The sequence below is a fragment of the Salvelinus sp. IW2-2015 genome, linkage group LG20 (assembly GCF_002910315.2).
Source record: "Salvelinus sp. IW2-2015 linkage group LG20, ASM291031v2, whole genome shotgun sequence".
In the NCBI taxonomy this organism is placed as follows: Eukaryota; Metazoa; Chordata; class Actinopteri; order Salmoniformes; family Salmonidae; genus Salvelinus; species Salvelinus sp. IW2-2015.
This window is the reverse complement of record NC_036860.1, coordinates 78,570,064-78,583,733: the sequence shown is the minus strand read 5'-3', so window position 1 is coordinate 78,583,733 and position 13,670 is coordinate 78,570,064. Positions and strand designations below refer to the sequence as shown.

The window sequence follows — 13,670 nt, the reverse complement described above, 5'->3', positions numbered from 1 at the left end:
CCATGTCACAGGATTTGTTACTTTCTAAATGTCACTATATAACCTGAGGAAGTACAATATGATTTAAAATACTTTTTGTTGCTGTAGAACCCATGTATATCAGGCCAGGAATACAAATGGTTATACATACTATATTGACACCAGAGGTGCTTTTCAACAATCTCCTAGAAATGAGTTTACACTGACCTTAGTTTGATTTAAGTTAAGTGTTAATGTGTGTGACTGAGCAGAAGAAAGTCAGTTAAGTGATCGTGTGTCTTTCTGGATTGGAAAGGTGCCACTAAGAAAGTGATGTTGAAAAGATTGAGATTAAAATGGAGAGGTCCAAGTGAACTCAAGCATGCACAAAGTGGTTTGCTATAGCTACATGATATACTTAAGCAATAAGGCCCGAGTGGGCGAGGTATATGGCCAATATACCATGGCTAAGGGCTGTTCATATGCGCAACGCAGTGCCTGGATTCAGCCCTTAATCGTGATATATTGGCCATATACCAGAAACCCCTTTGTCTTATTAAGCAATAAGGCACGAGGGAGTGTGGTATATGGCCAATATACCACGGCTAAGGGCTGTTCTTAAGCACGACGCATCGCGGAGTACCTGGACTCAACCCTAAGCCGTGGTATATGGGCCATATACCACAAACCTGAGGTGCCGTATTGCTATTATAAACTGGTTACCAACTTAATTAGAGCAGTAAAAATACATGTTTTGTCATACCCGTGGTATACGGTCTGATAAACCACAGCTGTCAGCCAACCAGTTTATAATGTAGACTTCAGAGTACGAGAGAGACCATGTTCAATAGATGCTGTAGACTGTCTTACTTCTGCACTAGGTTGTGTGTAATCATTATGTAAACATAAGGTAACAATGAGTAGTTATTTTGTCTGTGGGTTTTTCTTGTCAATTGGAACAACTGTCTTACCAATTATTAACTTTATGCCCAGGTTTATGTCCTCACCCTGCTGCTTTCCTTTCTATTAATGTATTTGACTCTTTCATATCGCTTGGTTTTCTCCATTCCTCCCTAAGTGCCTGACCGGGTGTGTGGACTGTCGTTGTCCTGTGGATCTAACTTGTTTTTAGTAGTTGCACTAGGCTATCCTGCTGGATCTTTGTGTTTTTGTTYTGGGACAGTTACTAGATTTTTACAATAAACTCCATCTGTGTTCCATTGTCTGACTGGGTGTGGTTTTGCTAAACTATTTGTACTGCTTTGATGCTCATGCACTTTACTCGATTAAAACTTAAATCTCACATTGTCAGTGTAGTCCCTTCTCAGTATTAATGAACGAACCACACACACCATCGTAATGTCTGACTTGGTCCATTGGACAGACTTTATTACAGTCACTGATTCTACCGTACAGGATTGCTCATTCAATACTAAGAATGACAGAAAACAATAGAACACCCCGATTATAGAACACTAAATAGTGACACCTTTAGAGAGCTGTAGAATACACATTCCTTCTAAACGTTAACTTAAAGATATCTAAATTAGTCTTGTCAAGCATAAGTTACATTTCTTTGGCAACTTTTGTTCTGAATATTTTTTCTTCACCAAAAACATTTCTCCCAAAATTATCTGCATACATAAATCAGAAATTCGATATAAATAGATGGTTCTACCAAATTGTTTTGAAACAGGAAAAGACAATCCCAGACAAAAGCTTTGGCATAGTGCCAACCCCTAAGATTAGCATTTGGTTGAAAGATTGCAATTGAGATCATACCTCTATCAGAACATGCTGATAGCAGGCCAGGATTAGATCCCCAGGCTGGATTTAACTGATCCTGTACTGAGATGGGATAGATGAGCGGCAATAGAAAGGTGTCTGTTGAGCTCACTAGGGGGAGTGGTATCAGTGCCTGGCCCTCTCACTGGCTCTGGTCTTCAGTGGGACAGTCCTCCTCGAACAGGGCCAGGGTGTGCTGCCCCAGGGGGTTGTAGAGGAAGGCGTCCACCTCTCCCCCACCGTTACTGGTCTTCTGGAAGTGGATCTCCAGCAGGTCCTGCAGGTTCTCCTGCTCCATGACGGCGGGGATGCCAGTCAGCAGCACAGTACGCCCACACGCTGACAGCCGTGTCTGGTAGAGGGGCAAGAGGGGTCAGATTGGAGGATATTGCCTTACTGCAGARAGCTTCTAGACACTAATGGTTGGACTAGCTTGTCTGTAAGTRCCAAACAATGAGTTGAGCACCTATTATCTAGTGTATAGGGCTTGAGTTTCCTAATTGTATAACAATCCCATTGTAGTTGTAACTTGTAACCAAACTTGAATGGGCGCACAACCACAGACTGATACTGTGTACGGTTTATAAAATTACTCTCCGAATTGATGATTTCACTAGGCATAAAGGTATTTCTGCTGATAGTGTAGTTGGCCTATGATAAACTGCTTATTTTATAGTCTGATTATCATGGAGTTAAAGGGATGAACTCACGGCCATGAACATGAAATCTGCTTACCTGGAAACTTGTGATCTCTCCGTTCAGAAATGGAGTCACCTTCACACTGTGCTTCCTCCCTTTCTCAAACTCCACATCGTGGTACTGCTTGTCAGTCAGGCCTTTGGCAACTGTGGTAAACAATGCACAGTATGCTCAGTTAATCAAAAGTTGTACATTTCTCATTATATAAAGTCAGAAAGAATGGACAGAAATAACAGTATGATGAAAATTCATTAGTTTGAGCTTTTTCCCTTTATGAAGAAAACTACATTTTCTGATAGGAACTTGACTTGCGTACTAGTGTTTTCTATAAAAGTGATGACCACGTTGCCAGAATCATGCAGCATGTCAGACTCTTCCACCTCCCCCCCTCCATTCTTGCTCTTGGCAAAGTGGATCTCCAGTTTGTCAAGTAAGCGGTCCTCCCCGGCCTTCTTGGGCAGGTTGGAAACCAGGATACGGCGGGAACATACCTCGGTGTCCATCTGAGGTAGAGAGACAGGTGCACACACAGACACTGGTTCACACAAAGGAATGCAATGACATACATACAAATGAAATAAACTAACTGGATGTAATCCAAGTTATTCTGCACATGACGCTGTTCATAACAGAGCCACAGTTGTTCAGGCCCTTGTATTGCACTCGTTACATCATCTTCCTGACACCTAAACACTAGTGAATGGAGATGGGTCTCTGTGGTTGTACCTCTACTTGACAGGGCACCAGCAGCCGTACGAGCTTGGCCTCCAGAGTGATGGCACAATCCGCGCCCAGATCCACCTTATGCTCCCTCAGGCTCAGGATCTTCTGGGCCACTGTGGAGGAGAGGCGGTATAATAACCACCTAAATAAAAAAATAAAATAGGTGCTAGACAGAGTGAAGGTTTCGGTCTTACCTTCCTCATCCTCAAAAGTGATCAGTGCAGTGCCCTCCTCCATTGGATACACTATATGTGGCTTCACATCAAAATTGAGTGTGTTTGCACCATCACCCGTTTCTCCAGTGAACACAACCTTCTTTTCAGGCACTGCAGCAGTAGACACCTAAAACCAAGAGAGACAATCTTCAATAGTCAACTAAATCTCAACACACCTACTACAGTACACAGCCACACCAAGAKTAATAATACAGCTCCTTAGTTTTGGGGTMTMGCCCTACATCAGTCTGCTGCTTGAGGTGGTGGGTGCTCTCCTCCTCAAGCTGCAGTTCTTCCTCTGCTCTCTGGATCTCCCTCTTCAGTCTGCTCTCCTCATCATGCAGGGCAGCTATCTTCTTCTGCAGAGAAACATTACTCCTATCAGTCATTCAGGCAGAATCCAAAACCTCGATCAAGACCTCTCTCAACCCCGCAAAAAGCCACTAAGTATAGGAAAAGAAAAATATAGCGATATCCTAAGACAAATGTTAATTCTAGTGTTGATCTTCGGTTTAGTGGTTTGCGAGAGGTTGTCATACCCTTTCAGAGTCTACATCCCTGGCTTGGTTGTTGTCATCCTCTTCCAGAGATATCCTCAGTTTGACTACGCGCTGTCTGAACTGTTTAGCAAGGTTCTCCTGGTCATCCCTGGCACTGGACAGGTCCTGCTGCTCCTTCAGCAACTGATTGTGTTGAACCTGAGAACACAGATTCTATGAGGCCCTTGAGCCATAGGCTACACTCACAAACCAAGGAGATTAAATATGCATGAATTATTATACAGTAGACAAAGCCTCTCTTTCTCTAACTCTCATATATATACACACACACACAGTGGCTTGCGAAAGTATTCACCCCCTTGGCATTTTTCCTATTTTGTTGCCTTACAACCTGGAATTAAAATTTATTTTTTTGGGGGGGGGGTTTGTATCATTTGATTTACACAACATGCCTACCACTTTGAAAACAAACAATATTTTTTGTTGTTGTTGTTGTTGAAAACTTGAGCGTGCATAACTATTCACCCCCCCCAAAGTCAATACTTTGTAAAGCCACCTTTTGCAGCAATTACAGCTGCAAGTCTCTTGGGATATGTCTCTATAAGCTTGGCACATTTAGCCACTGGGATTTCTGCCCATTCTTCAAGGCAAAACTGCTCCAGCTCCAGCAAAACTGCTCCTAGTTGGATGGGTTCCGCTGGTGTACAGCAATCTTTAAGTCATACCACAGATTCTCAGTTGGATTAAGGTCTGGGCTTTGACTAGGCCATTCCAAGACATTTAAATGTTTCCCTTAAACTGCTCAAGTGTTGCTTTAGCAGTATGCTTAGGGTCATTGTCCTGCTGGAAGGTGAACCTTTATCTCGGTCTCAAATCTATGGAAGACTGAAACAGGTTTCCCTCAAGAATCTCCCTGTATTTAGCGCCATCCATCATTCCTTCAATTCTGACCAGTTTCCCAGCCCCTGCCGATGAAAAACATCCCCACAGCATGATGCTGCCACCACCATTCTTCACTGTGGGGGTGGTGTACTCGGGGTGATGAGAGGTGTTGGGTTTGCACCAGACATAGCGTTTTCCTTTATGGCCAAAAAGCGCAATTTTAGTCTCATCTGACCAGAGTACCTTCTTCCATATGTTTGGGGAGTCTCCCACATGCTGTTCGGCAAACACCAAATGTGTTTGCTTATTTTTTTTCTTTAAGCAATGGATTTTTTCTTGCCACTCTTCCGTAAAACCCAGCTCTGTTGAGTGTACGGCTTAAAGTGGTCCTATGGACAGATACTCCAATCTCCGCTGTGGAGCTTTGCAGCTCCTTCAGGGTTATCTTTGGTCTCTTTGTTGCCTCTGATTAATGCCCTCCTTGCCAGGTCTGTTTTGGTGGGCGGCCCTCTCGTGGCAGGTTTGTTGTGGTGCCATATTCTTTACATTTTTTAATAATGGATTTAATGGTACTCCGTGGGATGTTCAAAATGTCTGATATTTTTTTATAACCCAACCCTGATCTGTGCTTCTCCACAACTTTGTCCCTGAACTGTTTGGAGAGCTCCTTGGTCTTCATGGTGCCACTTGCTTAGCAGTGTTGCAGACTCTGGGGCCTAAGATCTTATTTAGGGGCTTCTTAGCAAAGGGGGTGAATACATATGCATGCACCACCTTTCCGTTATTTTTTTATTTTTTTAACAAGTTATTTTCTTCATTTCACTTCACCAATTTGGACTATTTTGTGTATGTCCATTACATGTAATCCAAAAAAAACAAACATTTAAATTACAGGTTGTATTGCAACAAAATAGGAAAAATGCCAAGGAGAATGAATACTTTTGCAAGGCACTGTGTATATATATTTTATTTTATTTTATTTATTCTGCAATTCAAATCAAACTTTGTCACATGCGCCGAATACAACAGATGTAGGTAGACCTTACCGTGAAATGCTTACTTAACAAACAATGAGAAAGAGTTAAGAAAAGATTTACCAATTATAAAAAGTAACAATAAAGAGGCATTATACAGGGGGTACCGGGTCAATGTGCAGGTTAGTCGAGGAAATGTGTACATGTAGGTAGGGGTAAAGTGACTATGCATAGATAAACAGTGAGTAGCAGCAGTGTAAATGTAACAGTTTAGTAACTTTAGTCCGTCCCCTCGCCCCGGGCGCGAATCAGGGACTCTCTGCACATATCAACAACAGTCACCGATGAAGCATCGTTACCCATCGTTCCACAAAGGCCGCTGCCCTTGCAGAGCAAGGGGAACCACTACTTCAAGGTCTCAAAGCGAGTGAAGTAACCGATTGAAACGCTATTAGCGCGCACCACCGCTAACTAGCTAGCCATTTCACATCCGTTACATAAAAACAAATGTAAATAGTCCTGGGGGCCATTTCATTGTCTTCTGGCTTGGGGGTAGAAGCAGTTAAGGAGCCTTTTGGTCCTAGACTTGGCGCTCGGGTACCGGTAGCAGAAAGAACAGTCTATGACTTGGGTGACTGGAGTCAGACAATTTTTTGGGCTTTGTAATAAATACCATTTAAAATAACACAAGCATATTGCTATTACGTTGTTATAACTAACTTCTTTCAAAACAGGGTTTCTCAAACTCATAAGCAGATACTGAGACCCACACACACCCAGAGACAGATGGCTGACACAAACCCCACACAAACACTGATTAAAACAGGAAAGGCCTTGACCAACAGGGTGCTTGGGTCTGCATTTCACGAGATACTGAGACACACACACACCCAAGGACAGAGGGCTGGCACAAACCTTTCATAAACACTGATAAAACAGGAACATCTACGCACACACAAAATCTCCTCTTTAGGCTGAACATTTTACAGAGACACACAGATATGACAGGAACATCTACGCACACACCTAATCTCCTGTTTCAGCTGAACATTTCTGAAGACAAAGAACTCTACTCAGAGCCAATGGGACAGTGATACTAGCCTGAAGGGGACCTCGCCCAACTCATCAGGACCAACCAGAAGACCAGACCAGCCAGACTCAACCTACTTTATTACCTGTATAAAATAAATTTGCACTATGTTTCGGGGCTCTGTTCCGACGGTTCCCTATGAGCCAGACAGAACGAGTCCGTGCACGCTATRTCAGATATCTTTACCTCTGAATAAAACTGCCTTTTACCATACCTGATCCACTTCGTCCAGAGTCTCTACTTGATCTCAGTTCTCCAGTAATTCAGATATCAACAGCTTTCCCAATCAATATCCTTTCTTTAGTCAAATATACCTTGCATTTGCTGATAGCATGTAGGATTCCATCCAAGGTGTTTTGTGATCCCTCGGTGTCTGTCATTAATATCATTAAGGAGACATCCTGAAAAACATTTAAATTCCATTAGGTCAGCCGCCGGTTTATAAAAATGATAGGACTCACTGAAGATGGGGTAACCCTTACCATATCACACATTACTGTCGGAGAAATTGACGCTAATCTGTAAAGAGTATAAAATATCGTGAAAAATGTGTTTATAATGAAAAAGAGCTGTGATAGATCAAAAGATCAATTAGTGGAAAAAATATTAGAATTGAGCTGATACTGACTAGTGTAGGCTACACTTTATAAAATGATAAGTAATTTGAAACGATCTAGTTTAAAGCTTTCGGTATTCATATAAGCTACACATTCCTTTTCGAGTCGGCCCAACTATCAACGCGTCAAAGTACCATTGACCGTTCATTTTAAATCTTTAATTTTAAAAAGTATGACTCTTAACACATATCCAATCTATTTTAAATTAAAATGAGTTTAAAATCATTTAGTTACGATTTTATAGGAGACAAAGCTGAGTAAACCACTTACCGTAGTTAGCTGTTGTGAAATGGTACGTCTTTCTTTCAGTTTCAGTTTCTTCAATCCGACACCGCAGATGTCGACAAGAGGGAGGCGCTTGTGTAGCCCTGACGCGCACTCATTAAATTCTTGATTCTGCTCCAGCACAGCACTCAACACACCAGCTTTTACTGAATATATATATATATATATTTAAACTCAGCAAAAAAAGAAACGTCCTCTCACTGTCAACTGCGTTTATTTTCAGCAAACCTAACATGTGTAAATATGTGTATGAATATAACAAGATTCAACAACTGAGACATAAACTGAACAAGTTCCACACATGTGACTTACATAAATGGAATAATGTGTACTTGAACAAGGGGGGGTCAAATCAAAAGTATCTGGCGTGGCCACCAGCTGCATTAAGTACTGCAGTGCATCTCCTCGTCATGGACTGCACCAGACTTGCCAGTTCTTGCTGTGAGATGTTACCCCACTCTTCCGCCAAGGCACCTGCAAGTTCCAGGACATTTCTGGGAGGAATGGCCCTGGCCTTCACCCTCCGATCCAACAGGTCCCAGACGTGCTCAATGGGATTGAGATCTGGGCTCTTCGCTGGCCATGGCAGAACATTGACATTCCTGTCCAGCAGGAAATCACTCAGAGAACGAGCATTTTGGCTGGTGGCATTGTCATGCTGGAGGTTCATGTCAGAATGAGCCTGCAGGAAGGGTACCACATGAGGAGGATGTCTTCCCTGTAACGCACAGCGTTGAGATTGCCTGCAATGACAAGCTCAGTCCGATGATGCTGTGACACACCGCCCCAGACCATGACGGACCCTCCACCTCGATCCAACTCCAGAGTACAGGCCCCGGTGTAACGCTCATTCCTTCGACGATAAACGCGAATCCGGCCATCACACAAAACCGTGACTCGTCAGTGTAGAGCACTTTGCCAGTCCTGTCTGGTCCAGCGACGGTGGGTTTGCGCCCATAGGCGACGTTGTTGCCGGTGATGTCTGGTGAGGACCTGCCTTACAACAGGCCTACAAGCCCTCAGTCCAGCCTCTCTCAGCCTATTGCGGACAGTCTGAGCACCGATGGAGATTGTGCGTTCCTGGTGTAACTCGGGCAGTTGTTGACATCCTGTACCTGTCCCGCAGGTGTGATGTTCGGATGTACCGATCCTGTGCTGGTGTTGTTACGCGGTCTGTCACTGCGAGGACGATCAGCTGTCCGTCCCGTCTCCCTGTAGCGCTGTCTTAGGCATCTCACAATACGGACAGTGCAATTTATTTCCCTGGCCACATCTGCAGCATGCCTAAGGCACAGCCACACAGATGAGCAGGGACCCTGGGCATTAAACCCTTTACAATGATCTGTGAAGTTAATTGGATTTTTACAAATGATCTTTGAAAGACAGGGTCCTGAAAAATGGATTTTTGTTGTTGTTGCCGAGTGTTATATAAAATTACCTTGAATAGATTTCTCAGGTGTGCTAGTGGCTGGAAAACATGCATTCAGTAGCCTGGTGACCACAGTGCCATAACGATACCATTAGACCAATATGATAGTGTGGAAATGGATATGACCAAAATGTAAAAGGACAAGCGTGTACTTCACCGCATTTCCAACAAATTTCCACTTGTTTTTACTTGTCAATGCCATGTTAACACAAGTCTGGTTGGGCCAATAAGTTAATTCATGCCATTATCATTAACAAGCAGCTTTTGTAAACACCTTTCTACTGCTTTCTATGAAGCAATAAATCAGCTGTATTGCGTAATCTCCAACACATCTTACACTTGTCAATAAAACCACAAATGAAAACACCAGTCAATTTTTTTTATACATTTATTAGTGAAACCAATGACGCCTAGAATCTAAGCTTCTGGAAGAACCATTTGTTCTTGCCTGTCTTGTACCTGTGGATAGAAAAAAAAACATTTTAGAAAAGGTTTACAATGGAGATGAAAAAGCCTGCTATTTTATTATCCTATAGTAGTTACGCTACTTGTATCAGATATTATCAGGACAAAGAACCTGTGCATTTCTCACAAGTCCTGGTTCCTGGTGTGGGAAAAGACTCACCTCTCCTCAAACTTAATCTTGGCCTCGCGTCTGGCTTTGCGTTTCAGGGCAGGGTCTCTGAAGACATCCTTGTTGACGACGGTTTTGTCCAGAGGAATGTCCACGGAGTATCTGAGCACAGGGAAAACACAGCAAGAGGCTTAGTAAGACACCTACATCAAATTCCTATAAAGGACACAAACACGAGTGGATAAAACTTCTCCATCAACTACTCTGAACATTCCAAGAATCAAGAATGAAAATCAAACCATCTATTAAGTTTACTAATGCATGCATAGATGAAATGTGTTGAGAAGCTAGACTTCACTAGCGTGCTGACTCAAACTGTACTTTGCTGGCTCAGATTGCGCTTTCCAGCACAGCTACTGTAACTATGGTGGATATGGATACATAACCAGACCAGCTCAGTACAACATAGCTTAGGAGTGTGAAAGGGTAGTTCACCACATCCAACAGAATAGGGTCCACTCTGTACACCATCTATACATTCCTTGACATTGCACCCTACTTAATAGATCCCTGTCAGTTTGGCCACTGCTAGAATTCCATAAAAATGTAGACATATTGCATGGATGCAATACTGCTAGTCACCTACAGTTTAGTCTCACATGTCAGCAGGTAGCCACCTAAACAACCATTACTCCCATGTCCACCTGGCACTGACCTGGTGGGCATGAGGTGATTGTAGTTGTACACCTTTACGAAGGCCTTGATCTTGGACCTCTTGGCAACCTTCTTCTTGCCCATGGTTGTGGTCACTTTGCGGGGGTAGCGGTCAATGCCCGAGACCAGTGCGTGGCTATAAGGGCGGTCCGAGGTGCCATCATCAATGTTCTGGAGGAAGAGAATCAATATATAGTTAGCTGTTCAGTTACCAGTGTTTATGAACCACATTGTAAGAGGTTTATCCAAGCAAACAGTAACTAATCAAACTGGGAGTGAAATATGCACATTTAGCAATAGCTCAGGATCAAACTTACCTTGACTATAACAGCTTTACGACCAGCGTAGCGCCCAGCAAGGACCATCACCACCTTCCCAGGTTTCATGAACTTGCCCATCTCTGGGTGACAAGAGAAGTGAGTTACAAAAGAAAAACATTATTACTAAGACAAGACGCCATGGAATGGTCAATGTGGGACAATATTCACTGCTTCTAGATATCAGTAGTATCTTTGTTATCTACGGAATACCGGTATGCTATTAGCTAAACTAGCTACGTCGGCTTGGACGTCAGATGACCAATGACTGAACGCGATTGCAGGAGCAACGACGACGTAAATTAGCAAAGTCATGCAACGAAAAACGGTATTTTATGAAAAGTTAAATTACATGTCTTAACCAACGTTCTTTTGCTGTTTTTCAGCCGTGAGTACATTTTGACTCGTTCTATTGTCCAGCCCATCTAGACAGCCATCACTGTTATTTACCTATTCAGGTGAGATGTTGTATACATTCATGCAATTACATTTAAATAGGCAATCGGACGCCATTAACCGAGCACATTGTGTCTATCCGATTATATAAATTACATAACCGAAGTGGTTGGTTTTGAATCGACATGAACCACATCAAGCAAGCTGCCATGTTGAAATGCTAACTATATGGATAGCGGACACTATATAAAAGTACACCTTTTTCCAATATAAATGTCAAATTAAGGGAAATGATCCCCAAACCCGGATCTTAAACGTATACTTTAGGGTAAAAAACAATTAAGAAGTATGTAAACGTCAGGATTTATCAAGATGGTTGAAGATTATTGRGTTGAGAAAWTCACTCACTGGTGCTATTCTGTGGCCACCGCTAGCAGGAAAGGAAGTTGAGAAGATTTTCGTGACCTTTCACATCAAATCAACGATGCGTCATTTCCGCCGAGCGGAACACTGCTCAGAACTGGTCCTGGAACAGTTCCTTTATTTTGGAACATCATACATAAAAAAAAAAAAAAAAAAGGCAAGTCAGTTAAGGACAAATTCTTATTTACAATGACGGCCTATCCTAACCCGGACGACCCTGGGCCAATTGTGGGACTCCCAATCACAGCCGGCTGTGATATAGCCCAGGATCGAACCAGGGTCTACAGTGATGCCTCTAGCACTGAGATGTAGTGCCTTAGACCACTGCGCCACTCAGGAGCCATTTATGTCAAGCTTATAAAAGGGAACCTAGAGTCAGCCCTATATTGAGTTTCTCTGTGACATGTGGCAATCAAGGTGTCCTATTCAGTTGTTGGCACAGTTGCCAGTGTTCTCTTATGCTGCTATGCAAAGTGAAGGCCTGCAACTTGACTAAAGACAAAAGTGTCAGGCATCATTATTACCCCTGTATTTTATATGACTTATTAATGTGCATTGACAACAAGTGTGTTGAAAGCAATGAATGGATAGAAATTGTGCATGAGCTGAAATAAGTTTATTTGCTCACATTCATAGTTATTGAACAAAAACAATAAACAGCTGTATAACTTTTTCTCAATCTGACCAGTAGGGTATGCACAGAAAACAAAAACAAATCAGAGACAGTAACTAAGTCAAATTTTTCATACAGAAATGTACATTCCTTAGTAGTAGTAGTATCGTGATGTGTGCGTCTATGTTTGTGTTAACAGTAGTTTTGACAAGAGCACAGTGCATTTGAAAAGTGAAAAGTAACAATGCAGGCTAAATGAAGGGGGTATTGATATTCACATTAACACCTCAGAAGTATGCAAACCAAAGTATCCCTTTCGATGTAGGACAACCTGTCCTCCCATACACTACATGGAGATGCACAKCAGTAAAGCACAGACCAGATCCAAGCATAGTCTGGTAGTGGTCCGGCTGAGGCATTTGCAATTTACTATACAACAAAATAGAAATAGATCTCAATACAATACCATAGACCATAAGAGAATAGAACAGAAAGTCTGGGAYTAGCACTTAACCAGTAACAAAGTAGGTTATACCTTAATATGAGGAGGGTTGGAAAAYCCATACCAGGGATGATAACAGTTTTCACTCATGTGGAAATGAACAGTATCTATGGTTTGTACATTCAGCTTTTCAGGATACACCCCATGTGATTCACATGTAATAGGAAGATTTCACTTCAAGTGGTTTTCATTCACCATTCAAAAAACGAATAGAAACAGAGAAAACGATCACATCCCACAACCATCTTAAATAATGGACGATGAAATATATAATTACATATAAGCTAAATAGTTAAATCATATATGTTCATTTATAAATTTTTTGAATCACTTCCATTTGGACCAGTAAAGAAGCAGCAGTTAATACAGGGTCTCTACGTTATCCACCTTCTTTAAGACACATTAGGCAGGTTCTGCTTATTTCTCAACGGAGAGACACTACATGCTGCATGAGTGATCATTTTGATTTTCAGGACACTTGTGACATCTTTAGAATTTTGACCTCTCTTGTACATTCATTGGTGAGAGCATACACTGTTGCCATGTTCATTTGACCTGAGTGCATTGAATAGTGCGCGTCTTCTGTGAACACAACAGGGGAGCGATGAGTAACCACAGACAGAGAYCAATGCTCAGTGAATGTGAACTGTAGTKACCCATATTATTCTCTTCCGTAGAGAACACAAAATGTACAGTTTAGTGACAGTGCAGGATACTGGTCTGTTTTTGCCCATACTACAGAGTATGGGGAGGGAATGACTATACATTTGGTCACATTGATGATCACCCATTCTATAGGTAATCATTATACAGTAGTGAATTACTGTAAAAGGCCAACCTCACGATATTATCTGCATAGGTCTGAGCTACTGTATTTCATCTCCATAGGGACAAGTCAAACAACATCACATAAAGGAAGCGTTTCCTAAGGGGAGGCAACAAGCTCCATATAATGCAATGTAACAAGTCATTAA

General features: G+C 42.2%; 2 protein-coding genes and 1 pseudogene across 3 annotated transcripts; all 3 read right to left on the bottom strand.

Moving 5' to 3' along the window:
* LOC111980133 (potassium voltage-gated channel subfamily A member 1-like) overlaps positions 1 to 13,670 on the bottom strand; it is a 167,818-nt pseudogene that overhangs the window by 35,589 nt on the left and 118,559 nt on the right.
* On the bottom strand, positions 1,316 to 7,782 carry LOC111980717 (interferon-induced 35 kDa protein homolog). 2 transcript variants are annotated; one of them, XM_024011624.1, is made up of 10 exons: positions 7,714 to 7,781; positions 7,309 to 7,345; positions 7,141 to 7,227; positions 3,920 to 4,078; positions 3,623 to 3,739; positions 3,360 to 3,507; positions 3,169 to 3,278; positions 2,759 to 2,945; positions 2,479 to 2,588; positions 1,316 to 2,095 (listed from the first exon to the last, which is right to left on the bottom strand). In XM_024011624.1, exons 2-10 carry the CDS (start codon positions 7,318 to 7,320, stop codon positions 1,886 to 1,888), a joined length of 1,140 nt encoding a protein of 379 aa, XP_023867392.1. In that variant the 5' UTR covers positions 7,321 to 7,345; positions 7,714 to 7,781; the 3' UTR covers positions 1,316 to 1,885. The 2 variants fall into 2 exon arrangements, with proteins under 2 accessions (XP_023867392.1, XP_023867393.1); XM_024011625.2 differs by lacking the exon at positions 7,309 to 7,345 and having other exon boundaries at positions 7,714 to 7,782.
* On the bottom strand, positions 9,528 to 11,657 carry LOC111980724 (large ribosomal subunit protein eL27). Its single transcript, XM_024011636.2, has 5 exons — positions 11,567 to 11,657; positions 10,763 to 10,845; positions 10,447 to 10,616; positions 9,783 to 9,893; positions 9,528 to 9,616 (listed from the first exon to the last, which is right to left on the bottom strand). Exons 2-5 carry the CDS (start codon positions 10,841 to 10,843, stop codon positions 9,568 to 9,570), a joined length of 411 nt encoding a protein of 136 aa, XP_023867404.1. The 5' UTR covers positions 10,844 to 10,845; positions 11,567 to 11,657; the 3' UTR covers positions 9,528 to 9,567.

Bases quoted from the DNA above. Each gene is read 5' to 3' on its own strand.
- LOC111980717 (XM_024011624.1), bottom strand. The intron at 3,279-3,359 runs GTAAGACCGAAA...TCTCCTCCACAG, and splicing joins CACTTTTGAGGATGAGGAAG to TGGCCCAGAAGATCCTGAGC. The intron at 2,589-2,758 runs GTACGCAAGTCA...TGTTTACCACAG, and splicing joins CACTTTTATAGAAAACACTA to TTGCCAAAGGCCTGACTGAC.
- LOC111980724 (XM_024011636.2), bottom strand. From the start codon at position 10,843: ATGGGCAAGTTCATGAAACCTGGGAAGGTGGTGATGGTCCTTGCTGGG. The intron at 10,617-10,762 runs GTAAGTTTGATC...CTCTTCCTCCAG, and splicing joins GTAAAGCTGTTATAGTCAAG to AACATTGATGATGGCACCTC. The intron at 9,894-10,446 runs GTCAGTGCCAGG...CCCTGTGCTCAG, and splicing joins AATCACCTCATGCCCACCAG to ATACTCCGTGGACATTCCTC.